The sequence below is a fragment of the Siphateles boraxobius genome, unplaced genomic scaffold (genome assembly GCF_051911475.1).
Source record: "Siphateles boraxobius isolate OS27281-9 unplaced genomic scaffold, OSU_SipBor_1 22, whole genome shotgun sequence".
Classification (NCBI taxonomy): Eukaryota; Metazoa; Chordata; class Actinopteri; order Cypriniformes; family Leuciscidae; genus Siphateles; species Siphateles boraxobius.
Window position 1 is genome coordinate 38136907 of NW_027508833.1, and position 23500 is coordinate 38160406.

General features: G+C 38.8%; 1 protein-coding gene across 9 annotated transcripts in view; it reads right to left on the reverse strand.

Annotated features, from left to right (window-relative positions):
• The window catches only part of dnmt3ab (DNA (cytosine-5-)-methyltransferase 3 alpha b), a 68290-nt gene that overhangs the window by 40227 nt on the left and 4563 nt on the right, over positions 1–23500 (reverse strand). For 4 of the 9 annotated variants that reach the window (XM_077240074.1, XM_077240073.1, XM_077240072.1 and 1 more), the window contains exons 3-6: positions 21851–21955; positions 12603–12945; positions 3753–3799; positions 3104–3250 (exon numbers count right to left, since the gene is read on the reverse strand). In XM_077240074.1, coding sequence (XP_077096189.1) covers positions 3104–3250; positions 3753–3799; positions 12603–12945; positions 21851–21955 — 642 coding nt within the window. Of the gene's footprint in view, positions 1–165; positions 488–3103; positions 3251–3752; positions 3800–12602; positions 12946–21850; positions 21956–23500 lie in introns of those variants that run through there. The other 5 variants (XM_077240070.1, XM_077240075.1, XM_077240076.1 and 2 more) reach the window with 2 other exon arrangements.

Genomic DNA, 23500 nt, shown 5'->3' on the forward strand with positions numbered 1-23500 from the left:
ACTCTGGGTTTAAAGAGATGGGTTTCCTTTAAGCTACCCGGGGCAGATGGTCCGTAACAAGTCTCCTGGAAATACCTGAAGTCAGCATATTCCTCTCCAGCAAGTCTACTCAGACATGCACACCGTCCCCTGCGCTATCAACAACAAACAAGCCAGCCGACCTACCCATGCACGCCTGCACTCAGCACTTTAAATCCAACGTGTGAGTCGCTTTTTTTCTTGCCCCACTCTTGGCTCAGTGGAGACCGCTTAAAAAAAAAACTAAAAAAAGAAGAAAAAAAACCCAGAAAGCATGAACATTTCTTTGTCTGGGAATTCAGGGTCAGGTGGTTCCCAACAGGAATTCTGGTTGGCTAGAGAGGACTTGCAGAATGTTGGCGGCTGTCCAGGAGGCTGTCTTGCAAGCAGTGCTGGAAATTCGCTGTAAACCTCATCTTCACCCTTATATCCATAGTACGGAGTTCATTTCTACTGCAGAGAGAGTAGTGAGGGGAGAGGGGGAGGAGTGAAGGGAACTGGATGGGGGTGGGAACGAGGAATCTACGGTAGCGTTGGGTACTTTTAAAAAAAAAGAGAGAGACATGATCCCCCTGGTTCAAAGAAAGTGAAAGCTGGGTTTTATACCCCCCCCCCCCCTTCTATGCTAACAAAGCTCTGCTGACTGTATGCGGCTCAGGCCTCGTAGGCAGAGGAAGGAAACATGTCAAGGCCCCTTTCAAAAGGGTTTCCTGCTGCATTGTTGTATCCAATGAAGAGCGCTTCGAGACAACATGACTGCATAGACCTTTGTAGAGCAAACATAGCTATGACATGTTACGATCTGCGCTCATCCACAATGTGCCTATTCAGAGAAAAAGAAAATTCCCAGGCTCCTGACGGAGGATTCCAGCTCTCTCCGTGAAGAATGCGAAACGCCCATCTCTCTGGAATTTTACAACGTCCACTCACGAGACAACTGTGTGTCCGGCTAATTTGGTCGTATTTCTGGGATCTCTGACAGTTTTATGGCTTATCCTCAAACACAGTGTGGAGAGGGGCAGAGAAAAGAGGATGGGGGCGGGGGGAGCTCGATGTCGATTGGTTGGCCTCCTTTGGTTACCGAGGAAAAAGAGCGTTATGTAACAGAGCAGTTCTCACAATATAGCACAGTGCCATTAGGAAAACTGTCAACATCCTGCACCTGCAATGGTACTTGAGCTTCGCGATAGAGGTGGGTAACTAATAACTGAAGGGTAAATGACTGATCTTTATCAGTGTTTCCCAACCTTTTTTTGAACCCCCACACCCCTCATTAAAGGCTTGTTCATAGTAAGAACACTATCTATAACAATAACTATAACCATAAAAAAAACTCCACAGGAAAGACACAGGGGAACAATATCGTTGGACGTTTCAAGACATTTTTTCCAGTTGATGAACCCTAAAAACCTTTGACAGCCAATCAGAATCCACCTGGCTTTAAAAAGCTTGAGCATTTAAAGCAGGAGATGTTTATAATAAACTGAACGCTACCATCCGTTGGTGTAGATGCTAATATAGTTATCTTTCTAGATATCGTTCATGGTGTGAATGGACCTTAAGGCTCCAAAACCAAAGGCTTCAGAAAACCTGTTTTGGTCCAACTAGTGGAGCAAAAAATCAATCACTTTTCCTTTAAGTCAAGACACATCACAACAATTTCAGCCTTGCACTTGGTTGTAACGTGTATACAGATTCACCATGGCACAAGACAACTGATCTAAAAAAAAAAAAATTTTTAATTATGATATAACCTTTGATTTTCTTACTGAAAAGGCGATTTACATTTGGATGGGAGAATCTCCTCAACCACCACCAATGTGCAGCATCACCTGGATGATGTGCGCCAGAACGCCCACCACACACCAGCTTACTGGTGGAGAGGAGACAGTGATGAAGCCAGTCAGTATATATTGGGGTTTGTTTTTGAGGCCATGATGATGGACAGAGGCCAAAGGGCAAATTTAGCCAGGATGCCGGGGTTACAACACTACTCTTTTTTCGACAGGACATCCTGGGATTTTTAATGACCACAAAGAGTCAGGACCTCGGTTTAACGTCTCATCTGAAGGACTATACTGGGGCGTTAGGAGGACCCACACATACCACAGGGTAAGCACCCCCTGCTGGCCTCACTAACACCTCTTCCAGCAGCAACATAGTTTTCCCAGGAGGTCTCCCATCCAGGTATTGCCAGGCTCAACTCTGCTTAGCTTCAGTGGGGAACCAGTCTTGAGCTACAGGGTGATATGGGTGCCGCCGGGCACTACAGTCAGCAAAGTACATCAATAAGTATTACAATACAACAGTACAGTGTTCTAACCGGGGTCGTTATTAGGGGCTGTGCAACCGTTGCAACCGCACCAGGCCCAACCCTTTAAGGGGGCCCCACATCCTCTACACACACTGGGCCCCGCACCATACTAGGTATGGCCCCGGTCCTAATCTAGAGCAACAAGTATCCAGTCTTTTTTTTTCTTTGTCTACACAAAAACGCTCAGTCAATCAAACTACATATACATCAATATAGATATGTTGATAAATATATTCATCTTATGGTCGATATTACAGTTCTATACTATTTTCTAAATAAATTTTCTAAATAAAAAAACTGTTTTCGGTTACGTCAATGGGAAGCTAAAATGAAAAATACAGGAAATATGAATGCACAATTAAATATTGGATATTTAATACAGATACATTTTTAAAAATCCCTTATATCAGCCAATTATCCAACTGAAGGTAAACAAAAAACACTTATCTGTAAATCAGACTTTCTAACTGACTCATTAGTGCTGCCATTACTTATAGGCAGCCTCTGATTGTTCACTGCATTTATAACGGACAAGTCTGTGGTTGCTCACAAAGAGGAAACCAGTGGATTGTCACTGTGAGAAGCAGCCAGATGTCTCATGAAATAAATGGTACCTTCATGCGATATATCAAATGACTCATCAAATACACTTGGCTTTCGCAGAGTTTATTCGGCACGCTGTCGCCCTGGCAAACGTTCCTGCTATAATAGAAATTCTGAAAGGCTCCCTATCGCTCTTCCTCTGGGACAGTGGTGAGCAATGGTACTCACCTCCAACTTCCACTTTGCCAGCAACTCCTCCCTGGTCCTCTTGCTAATGTAATAAGGGTCACCGGCCTGGAAGGTTACTCTGGGCATGGGTCTTTGACGGAGGCTGACTTCCCAGCCCACACCCCCACGGAGCCTCCCGCGAGCTCCCTGTTTAAAGGGACAAAAGCAAAAAAAAAAGGAAAAGAAAAAATTAACGACTTTGTCTCTCTCTCTTTTAGTGTGCTTATCTATCTGTGCGATCCTTAATAAAAGTACGAAGAAGGCGGTTAGTCTGCGGATGATTTTTGGAGCGTTTTGCGAATGGGCTGGTGGGGGACTAGCAAACTTGGGAACTCATCGTTGCAGAGAGGGTTCGAGCGGCCCGACAGATAGATTCCCCTCTGACCTCCAATCTGGACACGACCAGTGAAAAACAGGGACCCTCGTTTCAAGGAGAGGACCAAGTGTATTTGATAGTTCACCATTAGTGTACCATTTCTTTCATAATCAAATGGCTGAAAAAAACAGGATCCATGGTAATGTCACCTTCCTAAGACTTTTCTTCTGAGATCTTCAGCGATTAACGGAAAAGGTCGAATTTTCAGACAGAAACACGCAAACGTACACACATATAATCACAGACAGGCACACAACAGGAAGACAGTTTTACCTCATTCTTTGCAGAGTCCCCACCCTCGTCTTCCTTGTGCTCCACGTCTAGAGGGAAACAGCCACAAGAACAAGCGATTACCTGAAATGTTTCTGACAGTCCGGATTTGTCGCAATGGAAACCTGTCTTCATCAATCTGCAGTATGAGACCTCAATGATATGTTTTACAAGGATTTTATGTAGAAGAGCAAGCATGAAATTGTCAAATAAACTATTCTCATTTGTGTGTAAAGTTATTAACTTGAAAAAGGGTTTAAATAAATAGCTGAAAAGCAAAAAGAAGCAGAAAGAAGGACCATTTTAGCTCGAGGGCTTGGTGTTACTGAATAAAAGTCCTATGAGAACTTTAGAAACTGAGTATTAATGTCAGTCAATCACTATCAAAAAGACCTATTGGGTTACTAAAAGCCACAGGGAGATATGTAATTACACATAGTATGATGGTTTCTTTTTGTGAGGCACCAGAATATTACCATTTAAAAAATACCACTGAGATCTATAATGCATATGTGACTGCATATGTAATGTACATGTGAGCTGTACAGTCTCTCTTATGATTGGCTGGACTGTAAGCATAAAATCTGATTGACTGATTAAAGAGGAAATGGTTTAAAATGCATTAGTGATTTAAAATCTGTCAGAAACATCTATGGTAACAAAAGTGTGAAGAATCAATATGTAAATACAAAAACAATGTTGTGAACACACCATTTGTGTATTATGAATTGTGCTTTGCATGTCAGATTTTTGAATCAGACTTTAGGTTATTACTCAGTGAATCATATTATTCGAATGATCGTGAAGCTATTCTGGTTCCAATCTCAACACAACAGCTTTACTTTTCTATAGCTATAATTTTAAAATCTCCTCCTCACCCCATAATTCATTTCCAACTGTTCCACTTAAAATGTAAAAGAAAAGAAAAATCCACCAAGTGTCAGTTCAGATTAAATATTGTATAAAATAATTGTATAAAATACTCCATATGAATGGATATAATTCCATTCATATGGAATTATATCGACCACACTGCTCTAGACATAAGTATCGAAATGAGCCATTGAAAATACCATATCAATCGACCACTGCTTTTTATATCAATAAACTCTTTCATTATTTTCAGTATTTCCAAAAAGTTTAAATAGCTTCATTTTTGTAATGGTCAGCACTTTCATAGACTCCTAACAACAACAGAAATTGTAATTATACTCCTACACACAAACCAAATTATTGCAAACTGACAAAGTCATTTAAAACATGCAGGATATGACGTCAACATTGAAACTAGCCAACAACGACTTTGACTCATTATCATAGCGGTTTTGACATCTCTGAAATTCACTCTGTTTTTGCTGCGGGGGAGTCCCCATCCAACCAACACCATAAACTATATTTATATTTTTAAACTTTGTACTCACAGTAGGCTATATTGAAGTTTTTAGTTTTTATATTATTAGTGATGGTGTTTTGATTAGCATGTCATGCTTTAGCTGTCCGCCTGAAATATTGCATCATACACAAATTATATAGCCCTACACATTTAGATACACAACTTTCGACACTGTGTTGTGTATTCCTATAGTTCAAACAGTAGAAAAACAGTGCCAAGGACATGGGTTTGATTATGAAACAATACATGAATGATTCTGAATGCAATGCAAGTGGCTTTGATTCTAAATCAAAACTGTACTAAACCACATAAATGTAAGCCAAAAAAAAAAAAACTTTTGGTATTGTGTCTCATTTTGTCTTTGATGGCAGAGGCAGAAATATTGTGTTTTTCAGATGGCGTGTCAAGTTAAAAATAACCCAATACATTTCATTGTGCTCCATTTAGCTGCGTTTGAATTAAAGAATATTTTTACTGTTTTTGAACACCGGCAAGAAACATCAAAAATCTGCAGATTCAATCAGGGCCTAATAATGATTAATATTATAACAAACTAGTCTGTCTGAACAGTAAAGCATTACCTTAGCAGTCAATAAAATATAATTAGTAACAGTCTACTATTTTTGGAATAACTTTCCCAACACTAACATACTTCCTTCTTATGCTGTTCATCTTCTGCAAATTCCACACCACCACAGTGAATCCTCCCAAAATTCTCCTTTTTTGCCCTAGCATTGATTTATACTCTTGATTTCTCCACATACAAAAGGATGTAGTTCATGCCTAAACAGCTTTGTCTTGGCTGGGTTCAGCAGGTTAGGTCGAGGTTAGCCAGAGGCTACGATTACCAGTGACCTGAAACACTAGCAGGGCTATCATGATGATTCATGATTCAGGAGTACTGAAACTCCCTTCTAACTAGGGTTTGAGAAAGACAATATTACTGAGAGCTCAACAAAGCTTTCTAAAAGCACACCCACAATTCCAAAAGAGCATCAATAAAACATGGCTCCTGAAAAGCCTTCGGAAGATTCATTACCATTCAAGTCAAAAATGAGCTACAAAACAGATTCACGGATTGACTGTAGTGTTGTATAGAGAATCTGACAGAAAAGTATATTTCAGCAAACCTTTCCTTTTTGCTTGAAGCTCAACTTTAGCATGATATTCAGGTCAAAAGTAACGTTTACCATTAAAAACTTCCCCACATCAAAGGGGCAGTGAGCTGTTCTCCTTCTGAGAGGAGAAAAAGATGAGCTGTCAACTCTGCAAGTTACATAATAAATATGAGCAATTAAGGACAGATGTTTATTTGCTAAATGTCAATTCCTAAACTTTGTCACTGTAATCAATCAATGTTTCAAAATGTTGTGTGTAAACATACTGTTTCAAAAATGACAACTTTCTTCTTAGTTTATCTTTTAAGTAGAACACGTCGCAAGCAACAACGAGATCATGGGTTTGATTCTGAGGGAATGCATGAATTAGTGAAAGTGGCTTTAAAAAAAAATCACTACTAAATTAAATTGTATGTGTATTTCAGCAACAAAAAAGTAATTAAAATAAAATCTCTCTGAAATGTTGCACGTATATAGCCATGCACATATAGATAGACATCTTTAACCGCTGAGTTGTGTTTTACACTATTTATTTTTAAGGTGGCAGAAGTATTGTGCTTTTCCAGAAAGTATGTCTCACAGACTCACACTTATTACTTTTTTGCAATAAAGAATTGTTCAGACCACGCCGAATGTCCAGTGCAAACAATTTGTGCAATAAACATTTGAATTTGAATCTACATCCGTTAATTCAGGTGAACATGAACATGTGCATGTTGTCAATGCGAATATTAAAAAAAAATTAAACAAAATAACTTGACTTAATAAACTGCATTATAAAAACACTTTTCTGATATATGCCTAAAGCACCAAGGCATTAAATAGACTTAAATGATGAGTGCATGAAAGTGTCCTAAATACCTCATTTTGATAATCATTAAAGGAATAGTTTACTTAAAAATTCTGTCATCATTTACTCACCCTCCTGTAGTTTCAAACCTGTATGAATTTATTTCTTCTTCTGAACACAAAAGAAGATATTTTGAAGAATGTCGGTAACCAAACAGTTGATGTATCCCATTGACTTCCATAGTATTTTTTTTCCTACTATGGAAGTCAATAGGGTCCATCAACTGTCTGGTTACTGACATTCTTCAAAATATCTTCTTTTGTTTTAAGCAGGTTGGAAATAACTTGACGGCGAGTAAATGATGACAGAATTTACATTTTCTAAGTGAACTATTCCTTCAAGTATGGCCAATGAACAGGGCAACTTCGTATAAATAGATATGTGGGATTTAGACCAGGCTTACAGGCATTCTGTAACGGCATATTCATGATGTCTCTATACTGACATGATGCCAAAAGAAGTAGACAGCACCCATTTTAATGACCCACTAGCCTAAAGAGGATCTGTTTGAAGTCTATCAAAGCTCCATCACCCAGCCGCATCACAACACTTGAGCGTTGAGAGGCCATGGGCAAAACCCGAGAGCTTGTTTTCTTCACAAGAGCCATCAAAAGCCTGCCAGTGAAGTACTACACACACCCAGCCAAAACAAAAGGCCTCGACCCTCGAGTCCTCTTCACATTTACATCATGTGCAAATCCTCTTTGCTGCATCTTTCTTTCTCTTCATCTTTTCTCCATCGGTCGACGGGAATAAGCAACCCGTCAGTGCGGTGAGGAAGGGGTTCATTCCGCCGAGACTGCCAAGGTCAATGGGTTTGTGAGCGTGGTTGGCACGCTGTGCCCATTGAGCCTCCAGCATGCCATTTTGTGCACATGCCAGCCTGCGTGTTCAGAGCATTCAGTTCCATGTCTCTGGACTGAAGTCCATCCTGCCTCCTCTAGGTAAAAGGTATAAAAGGCGACACAGGTACCGGCAGATTTGCCAATTCTCTGTCAAAGCAAGATGGTTCTTTTTGACTCTAAGGAGTTCATGAATCAATACAATCTTTGGTGGGATTGAATTAATGAATGACAAATCTGTGTAGGTGTGATTATCTTTTAGCGATTGTATTGTATAGTATTGATTAGCATCAGCGTTGAGTTAATGAAGTCTGGCAAATCGAGGTCGTGATTTTAAGACAGCTTTGTTGTTAGTATCTGGGATTGTACTGAGCTCGGCAAAACAGATCGGCATTATGCAGAAACTGTCTTCAACACATTGATCAGAAACCCAAGAGCTACCCTCTTTATTAGAGATGCACTGGTCGAACGGCCATCAATCGGCTCTAAACACATGATCACATGATTTTTGTTTTGTTTTATCTCTGTTCTGGACTTAAACACAAACTTCACTGCAATCATTTCCCAAAATTTAAGTAGGGTGGAAATATTACGATGATAACACAGGCCAGAGACGGGAGAAAATAGTGAACCAGGCACAGCAAGCTCAGTGTTCGCGAATCGCGATGCTCGAAATATCGGAAGTAAAATATAAAAATTAAGTTGAGGATGCAGGTATCTCTGAAGGTAACTAACTGTCTTCAGAAAAGTTTCGATGGCATTTTATTTTCCTCTTATATCTAAGTATAATGCCTAATTAAGTGTTTTATAAGCACTGCTTTGTGTACAGCGATAACCAACGCTATTTCGCTGCTGTTCCCTAAGTGCCACCTACTGTCAGAGAGTGATTTCGCTTTTTCATTTAGTCCGTCTGCAGTTTTTGTTTTGTGCAAGTATGATTTATTTAGCATGTTTGCACTAAGCTAAAGTCAGACCATTCTAATTTTGCTTTAAATTGAAATTATACAATCTAATTAAAAAACAACAGCTCATGATAAATGTGTGTAGCATTTTTGTTTGGATCATAATTAAAATGCAGTGGTTGCCACTAAATTCAAATTGCTACAGATATTTTTGTTTAAGACTGTTATAGAGCAAATAAACAACAAATAAATTTGCTTAAACAAAGACAAACAAAATCGCATTTGCTTGTAAAAAATCAGCAATCGGAATCTGCCGTGAAAAATCATGATAGAAAACATGAAAACTGAACAAGTGCGTCCCAACAATCAATATTGTAGGACAGGAACACTAGATGGTTCCTTACAAGTTAAGTACTCTTTAAATTGTTAAAGGAATAATTCACTCAAAAAACTAAAATAATTTACTCTAGAAATGATCACCGATCTTATTTTTACTGCAACTAAATCTAATTTGTGGTCATTGCTATAGCCAGTTATCCTGCATTCCAATAACATTAAGGGATCCAAAAGGGCTGGGCATCAATGCACATTTCTCAATTTGTTTCAGTTCTGATTCACTTCAGGTCCATTTGGGTTTATTACAGTTGAAATGTCTATTTTAGTTACTCGTCAAAAAAACTCAAATTTTTGCATTGACAGCTCTCTTATTACTGACACTGTCTCCTAATCTGAAGATTCAAAAGTTTCCCAAACATTACAGTCAAAACATCCCTGCAAACACGAAATACTTTCTTTATCCCATATGGTAGCAGTCTTTACCAAAGGTTTCTTTCTTTCTAAAAATCTTGATATTTTGGTCGAAGATTGACCACACTATTGTCCGACGATCCTGGAGGGGCAGAGAAAGCCCCTTTAACATAGCCAGAACACTTCTCCAATACTCTTGAACTGCCAAATGAACAGTTGGAAAATAGTGTGAAATGATAATTGGGACATCTCCGGCACTGGCCCCGAGTCCGCAAGTCGAAAAACCCTTAACATACTGATTCAGTCAGTGTAAACGCACCTTTATGGCCCTGTTAGCAGTGCCAACAAACAACATGCTTTGATTATTTGATATGTGACGCTTTACTGGATTTCCAAAGTATTATACATGGAGTCTCTAGACTTTATAGCACTTTACATAGGCCTACAAGTTGGCGTCTCTCATCATAAAGTGGGTTAAGGGAGACTGATGTAGGATCAGTGTGTAAGTGCCCTGGGCATTGTGCCATTCACCTGGCATGGCCCCCACTGAGAGAGTGGCCACAACACAGACCTGCTGTCTCTATGTGCACTACACACAATCAAGGCAGGCCGCCAGGACGGAGACGGCACTGTCTACCCAGCCTTCACTTACTGCTCTCATCAAGGTCAATGTCTGACCCCAAAGTATGGAGAGAGAGAGAGAGAGAGAGAGAGAGAGGGGTCTGATAATTCACACTGGAGCACAAAGGTATTCAGGAGTACCGCTGCACCACCACTGATGAACCCGCAGTGCCACGGCAAAAAAAAAAACATATTTTAGTCAAGCTGCGAGCTTGTGAATTGTAATATGTGATCAAATGGAAAACAAATGTTATGCAATAATATATAGACAACTAGTGGTCAACATAATTTGTTTGTCTTATCAAAGGCAGGGACACACCAAACCGACGCCAAATAACTTATGGAGCTGATGAAACCTGACTGTGTTATCGCCTCGTGTCGTATAAAAGCTGTGTTTGAACACATCGAAAGGACTACAGCCCACTGTCAACTAGCACACGCGTTCTGCACCCGCATGTAAGGAGATATCTGTCTATTTCTGCAGAGAAATGTGTCTATATTCGTCATTCACATAGGGAAACCAACGCTGCAGGCTGAACACACCGTAATCAAAGCAGCGTGAGCTTACTGATTTTAATATCAATCATGCTGATCGCTTTCTTTATTCCACTTGACACGTGTTAATATTAAAATATTCGCCCAGGAACACGTAAGATGACGTAAATTAGAACAGCCTTTCTTTCTGTGCCGTCTTGACTTCTTCATGCGCTGTTTTGCTACTATTCTCGTGAACTGACTTGTTCGCAGCTTGACGGACTTGTCTTGGTGTGTCCCAATAAAAAAAATAGAGCACTACAACTCAATTCACAAACAAATCACTTGATTTGTGCAATTATTTTAAATAATCAGGAAAATTATTAGATGAATTTGTATTTTTTTAAGAGGCTATATTTAAGAATTGTTATGTATTAATCACTTTTTTGATGTTCAATGTTTGAACAGCTGGTGCCGAATCTTTAAAAAAACAAGGCCCTCCCTGACTTCCTAGGTTGTTTATGAAAGCCTGTAGACTTGATTTTTATGTGAAGGACTCAAAAGGAAAATCAAAAGGATGAGACGTTCACGAGCTCCCGAGAGCCTCTCTTTTGTACTATTACATATGAATGGTTCAGGATAATGCCGAAAGAGCCATTCTGTACTGTAATGTCAATGTGTCATGCAAAGAAAAAGGGATAAATTCAAATGATAGTTTTACATAGCCAGATCTATATAGTCTATAGTCTAAAATATACTTTATAATCAAACTACCATAACAGTGTATTTTTAATTACTTCATCTGTCGACATGATGCCAGTGAATTGCAGAGCTTGTGCAAACACATCCACATTACTATGATCAGATGTTTTCTTGCTGCTGTTTTCTCACTGCTGTCATTTTTGTTGTGTGTTTATCTTGTTACTGAGATGAAAGCGTGCCGTACATTTTTCCCTATTCATCTATCAGTCGCTCTTTTAGAAGCATGGATGGCGTCCGGATGTTGTTAACGAACAGTATATCTCTACAAATGTATTTCAAACATCTTTTTACTTCTAAGCAAAAAATGAAAAATAATTTTGCCGCAAGTATATCAAGACCTTGCATAAGCAATAAGTTGCGTTCTGCAGTTCACTTAATGGCCACAGGTGTCACTAATAACAAGGGTTTCTGAATTTTACATATAGAATAACACTTGCTTATGTATTTGTTAATTTTTTATATAAAAAATGTTCAAAGTTACAGGGGTGAGTGAAATTCTAGATGTTCTGTACTGCTTATGTTTTGATATTAAACAACAGTTCAATAAATAAAATAAAACCATGCGAATATAGTGAAACTTAAATTGGTGTGCATACTGACTGGTTGCTCATATGACTAAAAGTGTAACGTGTAAAGATAAACATTCAGAACAGATTTGTGGTGATAAATGGTATTAAAAAAACAAATTCAAACAAAATAAACAGAGAATTTCACAGAGGGTCCTCGCACTAAATATGGCCTAAATATGCTGGAAAAAATGGATATTTGACAGGGGTAGTTGGTGCCCTCATTGGAAAAACAGAATCCTATAAGAAACGCTGCTGGAGAAAGACTCTTGCCAAATTGCTTCTGTACACACAGTGTGGGAGGCTGATGTCTTTTGTTTGCAAATTAAATTTTTGGGAGCGTAATTACCCTGATTTTCATATTAATGCACTCATTTAACAATAATTATTTGTCCTTCAAGTCGATGGTAGCTGCAAAGCCTCCAAAACCATTTCACAATCCTACTTGTTTTGTGACAAAATATTGCTTCTGCTTTTTTTATAATTATGATGACAAGTTCTTGGCCTTGGGCCCACAAATGGCTCAGTAAGCAGACAGCTGTGAAACATGATGCAAAGGAAGGTTGAGCATAACTCACATTTAGTGGGCCGCTCTAGTTTCCGTCTCCCTCGTTTCTTGTGAGGCAGAGTTGGCAGTGTCTCCTCTTCGTACTTCTCCGAGTCCTGGCTGGCGACAAATCCGTTCTCCAGGGATGGGCTCAGGCTTGAATCAGAGGAGGACTCAGCCCGACAGCCCGACTGGCGTGGGAGCCCGTTCTCCGCTGCATTCTTGTCCAGCGTGGGGTGGCGACCTTCACACAATTTGTTTTCATTCCTCTCAACATCTCCATTCTGAGACTGCAAAGACGACTGGAGCTCCGCCCCTTTGTGCAGCTTAGCCACGCCCACCCGCTGATTCATTGGCCTGTGTGAACACTCCACCTGCAGCACAAAATTACATAAGACTGTCATGCATTGCTAGCCTATTATTAATCAGAAGCTCCAATAAGCAGCTCCTTATGGCACAATAGATTCAGTATTTTAATTATATTTGCCCTCTAGCACACAACAAACTACAGTTACCAAAAACAATCCTCTTTTCATGATGTATAAAAACTATACTATTAATATATTATTATATTATATATCTACCAGAAGGGGAAAATAAATAAATATAAACTCAAGTCAAATAGTCAGATGCTCTTCAGCAACCACTCTGGCGTATCAAGCAAATAGTATTGAATTTGACTCATTCTGAACGTGTGACTGGAGTAATGAAACCAAGTGTTTTTAGATGATTCATGTATTGTCGTGTAGCAGCGGGTTGAGCACATGACATTATCATATAAGAGCTGTTGGCTCATGGGGACCCAGGTTTGAATCTGACCTGGGTCATGTCTCTGTCTTATTCTCATCTCACTTACTTCCTTGTTAATCCAGTGCTATCGTGTGAAATAAAGGCAAAAAGGCCCAAAATAAAATAAAATACTTTAAAATGGTTATGAATCACATCATTCTAATTAAAGAGTGAGACCCAATTTGCAGTAAAAAGTCAAATCTTTCATTTGCAGTCTAGGCTCCATCTTTCATCTGCTCTATATGAGGCCATTTCCGATGTCCTTGCCTTGACATCTAAACTATCTATCTGAACCATCTAATCTGATCTGAACAAAGACATGGAAGCTCTCTTCCTACACATTAATTTTAATGGGAGTACAATGTTTCTATGCATCTGTCTACAAAGAAACACAAAATAGCACAATAACAAACGACTTCTACCATTACTGCAGCACGGGAAAGCAGAGATTTAAAGCTTCATGAACAACACAATTATCATAAAAGTCCACAGATGTATTTGCTTTGTGTGTCTTCGTGAGAAGAAATTTATGTCTGATTCATGAATAAATCATTCTTTTGAATCAGATCTTTTCAATTAATCAGATTATCAATTTCATAAAACCTATCTGTTATATGTTCAGTTTACCTTTTAATTTGAGCAATTCTGATGTGTGCTTTTGTCATTTTTTTATATTTCTACTTCAACTTATTTTTTAGTTGCCAAAGACAACATTTCTCATTTTTAAGTTACGATTTTTAAAAGTTTAAATTTAAATTAACAATAACACTGATGATTCACTCACAATCAGACTTATTTGATTCTCACTGACTGATCTGGTGTGTGTTAAAGCTATCGTATAACTTCAAAAAACTTGGAATAAAGCACACAATTCATGTGAACCATTTTCATGATGCCATTTTGAAACTTTGAAGCTTCAATCCTCATTTACTGTAATTGTATTGAAAAGTACAACCAGCACATTCGTAAAAATGTCTGCTTTGTATTTGACAGAAAAAAGCTTTTGTTATTTGAAAAAACTCCATTATTCACATATTTTTCGGTTTACTTAAAGTTTTGTGTTAGTGACATTACCGAGTCATTTTGTGCACATCCCAAACACATTTCTCATATACACCACTGTTCAAAAGGTTTTTTTTATGCTTTTGAAAGAATTCTCTTACCAATGCTCCACTTATTTGAACAAAAATACAGTAAAAACTAATTTGGTGGAATTAAAATAACTTTTTTTAATTTGAATATATTTTTTAAATGTAATTTATTCCTGTGATGGCTGAGCCATTACTCCAGTCTTCAGTGTCACATGATCCTTCGTAAATCATTCTAATTGGTGCTCAAGAAACATTTCTTATTATTATCAATGTTGAAAACAGTTGTGCTGCTTAATATGTTAGTGGAAACCGTGATAAGTTTTTTAAGGATTCTTCGAAACTTCAAAAGAACAGCATTTATTTTATAATAGAAATCTTTTGTAACATTATAAATGTTTTTGCTGTCTCTTTTGATCCATTTAATGTGTCCTCGCAAAATAGATTTGTTTTTTTTTTAAACCTTACTGACCCCCAAGCTTTAGAACAATAGTGTATGGATGGATGAAAATGCTGTCAAGCAACCTTAAATACACAAAGGCCCTGTGCTGTATGTCTATATATACTGTACAGCAAGCTATTAATCTACAACCCCGACATACATCATTTATTGGATTCAACCACCTGCTTAGCATGTCCGCGGAAAGCCAGACTGACACGAGAGGCTGGCGATACTAGAGACAAACAGACTGGGAGCCCTTGGAGAACTGAACCGCCAATCTGACAGTGGCATTTCTCTTTAGTGGAACAGCTGCCGCTTCGCCTCACTGCCTCAGATGTCAAAGCCATTCTCATGAAAGAGAGATCGAACAGTGATCTGACACAACACAACCGTTACTCTACTCTAGTGAAAGGAAAGACACAATCTCGCGAAGCAGCTGCTGGATTGTTGGATCTTGTGTTCGTTCTCAATCAGGAGTGATTGTGTCACTGTCTTGTGTCATGTGAATGATGACAGAAGGTTTAAAAACAGTCAAGTTGTTCAACATCATACCTTCGATGTTCTAACTTGTCGTAGCAAGACTTTGGGTGACTTTGGAAAACTTGACTAACAGCAGGGTTACAAATGCTGGATTGGGAGTTTCCACTTTCTTATAGAATATTCTTTCCGTTTGCTTCATTTTTCATTTGACATTGGGGAGGTGGTATGGGAAGAATGTTATCCGTTCGTCTGAGGGGAGTCGGCTGGCGCTGTGAGAAAAACGTTTTTAAGACCCCCGAAGTCTCTTTACGAAAGAAAGTCCATTAGAATCACTATGAATATTGCAGTTAGATTTAAATGAGCATTAAATACAAGAGACATGAATAATCCCTCAAATCTTGTGGCTTGTTGAGGGTTGGTATATTATTTTTTTAAGTGATTTATGGACTAATTTGTGGACTTATGATTCTTGCCTGACGGAAATGGGGGGAAAATTCCATAGACATTAAGGGAGGGACCACGAAACATTCTAGAGGCCAAAATATCATTAAGAGGCTCTTGGGATAGAAAGCAGGGCTACAGACCAAAAACAAAAAAAAGTCAATGAGAAACATATCTGTCTGATTTGTGAAGATAAACTGGTTCATCGAAAAGATATGTCTCAAAAGAAGAATTTTTCATCACGTTTATATTTCAGGAACCAGATATACATTTTTCTCATGAATGGCTATTTATTGTAAATGTGCACAAATTTGATGATTGCACTCTAGAAATTATAAGTGAATGGGAAAACATATATATATATATATATATATATATATATATATAATAAAATGATTGAGCTGATTATGGTTTCAAAATGTCAAAACATACGATTTCACTTACATACGATTCAACATATTTTTGTGATATATTTTTAGAATGCTATTATTACCAAAACACAGCAATAATATTTTGTGAATATGTATCTTTAATTACACATTGTAATATGAACAACCAGTCAGTACAGACTGATTAGGTAAGTCTCAAAAACCTTAAGTATACATCACAGTTTGGATTTGGGTTTAATTCATTCAAATCTGTCTTAAATTACAAATGGCTGTTTTTTTGAGTCTTTTTTACTGACTCGTTAAAAATAACTGATTCATAAGGGGCATTTTTGGGGAATTGGGCATTGCGAATTTTCTTTCTACCGGGATGATGTCTAATGAACCGCATATGGACACACATATCTTCTTTTATGTTCCACAGAAGAAAGTCAGATGTGCGAGTTTGGACCAACTTGAGGGTGAATAAATGATGACAGAACTTTCATTTTTGGGTGAACCGTCCCTTTAAGAAGGCCATAGCAACACCCTAGCAACCACTCAGAAAACCCTAGAACCCATATAGCAAAGTCTTGGCAACCACCTACCTCACCAAGTATTGCAGTGGCAGGTTTTGCATGGGAAACTTACTGCACATAACAAAATTTAGACCTTAAGTCCTATTGAATACAAAAATGCCCGGAAAATTGTGAAACAATGGTGCTGGCTGCAGTCCAGTGATCAAAACAATGTGGTATGCTTTGATATTAGCACCTTCCTTATATGACCTAGAAACAAATCCCCCTTATGTGTATCTGCCGCACAGGATTTTGGAAACACGGATGGGGTAGCATAAGGGGGTTGCTTTGCAAGTCAGACTCCCGTGTCTAAAATTAGCACTGTGGAAAACAATGCTATTATTGTTTAAGATTTAAAAAGTTCGAGTCATCACTCTCCTGATATGTCACTTAGAGCCTCGTCTTCCTCAGGCGGCTTCACAACTCCAAGGCATTTCAGCAAGGTAGTCAAACATAGAGCGCTAACACAGTTCCACACATCAGCACTGAGCACCTCTATGAGAGATGACTCAAACATTATTCTATCTGTCTTCACATGGCTTACATTTCACAGAGTAAGACATCACTCTCCTTGCAGGACCGCAATTATCTGTTGAAGGAATGGGATAGGAGGATAATACAATCAGAAAGTCCTCAGGGGAAGGCAGGAGAGGATGTAGGGCAACCGAACATCCACATGCCCTGACATGCCCTTCACTAGATTAATTATGCAAGAGCGTGGATTATTTTCAAAAACAGGAATACTGGGGGGGTTGGACGTTTACCTAGGGACTGGACATAAAAAAAAGAACTGACTTACTCCCAGTATTCAATCCCCAAATTTCACAATGTCCGGGACAAAGGTTTTATGACTCCTCAATGAATAGGCTAAACTGTAGAGGACCTTGGTGAGGTACCAGGAACCGGGAAAATATTTCCCAATTGGTTCCTTCCCTAACAACAGCCCTGAGTGGTTTGTGAGGAAGGTGCAAAACAAGCAAGAGCACAAACATTAGGTCCGCAATACACTGTATGCATTTTTTTTTTGCGACGTGCACAGCGTTTCATGTCAGACTGTATGATAAATTGTAGCCGAGACATCTAGTCACAATTCAGCGCTGACAAAGCCAGTCGCACAATGTACGAAAAGCAGCGGGAGCGTCTTTCTTCAAGATCAAGGAGACAGATGAGGCAGATTCTGAGAAGTGTACATAGTTTTTATGCTAGATTGTATGATAAGTTGTAAACTGACATCTAGCCACGATTCAGCTAGTCGCACAAGTTCCGAACTCAACCCCAGTCCAAAACAGTGAATCACCATACAGGCAAAAGTTCACTTTAAGAATGAACAAAGTGGCGTTGATGAGTTTGAAGATCACCAACATTTCTAAACGCACACATCAGTTATTGTAAATGAAAACTGAATCAATAATGTTAATTTCCGTGTTACGCAGCACGTTTGAGCTTTTATAAGAACCAATGAGGTTTGTTCTCGAGATTCAAGCAGGTTTGGTAGAGCCTGTTTATGTTCACTGATCAATGTTTATAATGTGAATAAAAGCTAAAATTCAATATGTTCATCATATAAAGCGATCATATATCATCTGAAAATTTGGACAAAAAGGCTCAATTCATATGGATTAGTTTTATGAACGTTTTGAAGCATCAAAGTGGAAGTTGTGTAGCTGTCAATGGAGGGACAGAAAGCTCTTAGATTTAATTAAAAAAGATCTTCACCCGTGTTCCAAAGATGAACAAAAGTCTTACAGGTTTGGAATGACATGATGACAGATCAGAAAAAAAAAGTGCAATCTATATTCTAATATTTCTCTATATGAGGCATAGACATATTCAAGACAAGAAGAGACGAACGTGTTAGTGAAAAATGCAAAATAAGCAAACTTCCAGACTAGGATGAAGTTAGTACAATGATTTGGGACAAATTTGATATACACAGAACAAAATTATCAACGCAACACTATTGTTTTTGCCCCCATTTTTCATGAGCTGCACTCAAAGATCTAACACTTTTTCAATGTACACAAAAGGCCTATTTCTCTCAAATATTGTTCACAAATCTGTCTAAATCTGTGTTAGTGAGCACTTCTCCTTAATCCATCCACCTCACAGGTGTGGCATATCAAGATGCTGATTAGACAGCATGGTTATTGCACAGGTGTGCCTTAGGCTGGCCACAATAAAAGACCACTCTAAAATGTGCAGTTTCATCACACAGTACAATGCCACAGATGTCGCAAGTTTTGAAGGAGCGTGCAATTGGCATGCTGACTGCAGGAATGTCCACCAGAGCTGTTGCCCATTAATTTGAATGTTCATTTATCTACCATAAGCACAGAGATACCGTGACGAGATCCTGAGGCTCATTGTTTTGCCATTCATCCACGACCATCACCTCATGTTGCAGCATGATAATGCACAGCCCCATGTTGCAAGGATCTGTACACAATTCCTGGAAGCTGAAAACATCCCAGTTCTTGTATGGCCAGCATACTCTCCGGACATCTCACCCACTGATCATGTTTGGGATGCTCTGGATCGGCGTATACGACAGCGTGTTCCAGGTCCTGCCAATATCCAGCAACTTCGCACAGCCATTGAAGAGGAGTGGACCAACATTACACAGGCCACAATCAACAACCTGATCAACTCTAAGCGAAGGAGATGTGTGGCACTGCATGAAGCAAAAGGTGGTCACACCAGATACTGACTGGTTTTCGGACCTCCCAATACAGTAAAAATGCACATTTTAGAGTGGCCTTTCATTGTGGCCAGCCTAAGGCACACCTGTGCAATAACCATGGTGTCTAATCAGCATCTTGATATGCCACACCTGTGAGGTGGATGGATTATCTCGGCAGAGGAGAATTGCTCACTAACACAGATTTAGACAGATTTGTGAACAATATTTGAAAGAAATAGGCCTTTTGTGTACATAGAAAAAGTCTTAGATCTTTGAGTTCAGCTCATGAAAAATGGGGGCAAAAACAAAAGTGTTGCATTTATAATTTTGTTCAGTATAATTTAGTGGAAAAACTGTGTGAGTAGTGTTCTGTGTCGTGGCAGGATTTTGAACAGCTGTTGTTTGAAAACTGTGTGTTCAAAATTCATCATTCGTATTGTTTCATCGCACGTGAGAAGTAAAAGCTGACACACTCCAAAGCGCAACCTAAATTTACTGACACTGCCAGAAATTTGTTGGAGGCTAAGAGCAGGGACGTGCAGTCAGGGTAGGCAGTGCCTCACCAAAGGAAATGTTGACATTACATTTATTAATTCCAAGAGCTTTATTAATTCACCACATTATTAATTGCATTTATTTTATTCCAAATATTAATTTTTGTAACACAATTTTTCAGGAATACACATATAATATACTCCTTTTGCCATTGTTTGCTCCTAAAAATCATTGTTTCATGCAGAAAATTCAAGGCCATGGCCATTGAGGCAGAGGTTAGCAGTGCCTGTTTGGTCCATAGAACGTAGTTTACGTAGATTTGCGCATGCGCAGTCAGTTCTCGTGCTGTCTTGAATTATTAACATTGAGGCAGAGACCGAGCGTGCTTCATGTCACGTGATCCACTCGCTCTCACTCACTCCGCGCTTCCAGCTACTTAGCATCTAGTGGCGCCTAGCGTTGGAAGCGTCCTATGAAGAAAAAGAGCTGTGGTCGCTAACGGGAAAGTCCATGTGTCTATCCCTCTGGACAAAGATGTCAATTACTTTGTTGTAAAAGTCCTCTTTTTTGGGTGTATTTCTCAATTTCACGAGTCTCTCCTTTTCAATGGAAATAAGAGCCAGGAGGAAAGTCTGTTCTGCTCCATTCACGTCAGAGGCGCCCGCGCCATTGGATGTGCAGTTGCCGCAGCACAGCCTATGAGCGAGCCATACGCTCACTGTGCTAACGTTAGCTGTGCAGCTGCAAATGCGTTTTATAGGCTTCAGTAAATCGAGGAAAAGGAGTTTCGTCTATAAATAAAAGTAAGCACCCCCTTTAAAACGTAAATTATTCATTTATTTATTATTTTTAAAACCCTTATATTGGCTTGTGTTTGTTGTCTGATGGTGGGCTAACAGTTATAGGCCTGCTGTGCGCTGACACCAAAATGTTCTCTCTTCCACACCCTGGTGCGCCGTCACCTCTGCCATATTTGTACTGTAGGTCTATCTGTGCGATTATGGTGCATTTCGTTAGGGTTAAAATGCTGTTTTGTAGTTCTCTTTTTTTAATCCTGGTGCGCCGTCGCCAGACGCTCATTGCGTGTCGGTGTGTGCGCCTTGTGCAGTTTGTAGGAGTGAATTTAAGCTGTTTTTGTACTGTAAAGCTGTACTGCTGACACAATGTTTTCTGACTGTAGCCTATTCAAATCCTGGTGCGCCGTCACCAGAGTGACCAGACCAATAGTGTGTATGTGGCTGTCTGTGCGCGTTTGCGCATTTTGAAGGAATGACTAGGCTGCTTGTCGGTTCGCTGACAACGCGCCGCCTCCCTCTCTTACTGTGTCCCGCACAAAACATTTGTTTGTTGTATAAGTCATAAGATAGATGTGTCCATTCATTTGATTATTAGATTTGATTGTGCATTAGCCTCACATATGACTGACTTTGCTGTATGCAGGCAGCGATTTGATGATGCCTGATATGAACTTGGGTTGCTACATTAACTGAATGAATATATGAACATATATGCCACATTGATAGGTCACAGCCTACCCATGACAAGATTTCACCGCACGTTACTGGCTAAGAGTCATCGCAAAGACCATTCATTTACAGTCGGTGAACATCACACCAAGGCGATCAAAAACTTTTGCCCTCTGACAAAATAAATCATTTATGATTCTCAAACGGAAAAATCTTTACTAAAATGTTTCTCAGTGCATTGCTATGTGGTTGTAATGCCCAAGTAAAGAGGGATATTTCGATCCCTAGTCGCCCCCATGTCAATACCAGCAACCACATGTTTGCCTGTTTACCCGTTCCCAACCACTGCCAAGACTAGCGCCTGGTGGATAAACGAAAATAAACCGAATCCCGGGGGAAGTTGGGTGTTTTGTGGCTTGGTTGAGTGTTGAGAGCTCAGTCTCTAAGATACTCACAGGGAGGTGCTTGCGCTTACGGCCAGGCCGTCCAACCTTGCGGACAGGAGCAGAGAGTAAAGGCATCTCGTCAATAATCATGGTGTCCATTCTAGAGCTCTCATTCTAAACAAATCAGAAAAACACAGAATTAAGCATTACCGTTCAACCAGACTGGATCAAAATCAAGCTCTCTGCATTAAATCATGTGTGACTTGGCACTTGGATTATAATGTGGATTTGAGACTCGTCAGATATATTATTCAGACTGATTAAGTGGCTGATATTTGTCCATTTTAAGTCAATGGAAAAAGATCAATAGATAAAAACAAAAAACAAATATTTTAAAGTTTCATTCCAGACCTTTTCAGAATACATATATAATAACTTAAAGCTATTTAAATTCCACTGTTTTTTTGTTTTTTTGTTTTAATAGAGATACCATTTCTGTCAATATTGACCTTTTTTATTTATCAGTAATGGTAATTATTGGATATTTACACATTCTTTCTAATTTCTCAATTTTTACATTTAGATTACCTTCGCATTAATCTAACACTCGCTTAAATTTAATCTTTAATACACAAATAATTCAATAACACTGTTAACTGTAATCTAATATCTCTCAAAATTAATATTCATTTTTTAATACTGTAAATTATGTAGTAATGCCTAAATTTCCTTTAAAACAACTGATATTAGCAATATATTTAGTTATTTATTTTAATGTATTAAGACAGTTGAGTTTAATATTGGCTATTTATCGATTATCATCCATAACATGAAAATAGTTCCACATCGACCACAATCATATTATCAGTTCATTCTTAAATTTTATAGTTTGTAATCTTAACCTTTACACACCAAATTATGTCAGCACACACCAAAACTTGAATGAATGAGATTTTTAAATGTCATACTACATTTTGAATTCACAACAAGGTTATTTAGATAATGAGAAAAGCCAGCTTTTGAATGGCGTCTTCTTTTTAGCTGAGATAAAATGAGGGGTGATACAGCTGTGAAGAGATTGCAAACTCCCTGAGCTCTCTCTTGACACAGTTACAAAGACATTCAGTGGTTCATTCTCTTCCCTCATTCACTTTCTCTTTGTTTAACACAACCGTGTCTTCCCTCCTCAACAATAGCTACTCTTCATCCAGCCAAGCACCCTAGGGTGAACGGGAGTGAAAAGATGATCCTAATGTAGCTGCAGCTTCAGGGCCGGCCTGAATGAAACCCCCGGCTCTGAATCAGAATGCTAATGAGGATGCTGTCCCAGTCTGCCATGACTACTGAGAAGTCCAGCATGGCCGAAAGATGGCAGGACTCACCACTGGAATTTCTTATCATAAGTGCATAATGAAGCCGATATGAAGCTAAATAAGCAGAGTACGAATAGCATCTCGAGTTTCAAGATAAGCATTAATCAAAGATGCCTATATATGTACAATTCGAGTTTCAAGATAAGCATTAATCAAAGATGCCTATATATGTACAATTCGAGTTTCAAGATAAGCATTATACAAAGAAGCCTATATATGTACAATTCGAGTTTCAAGATAAGCATTATACAAAGATGCCTATATATGTACAATTCAAATATAAAATAAGTTTCTACATGAAATATATATATATTAATGCTGTCAAATTGATTAATCGCAATTAATA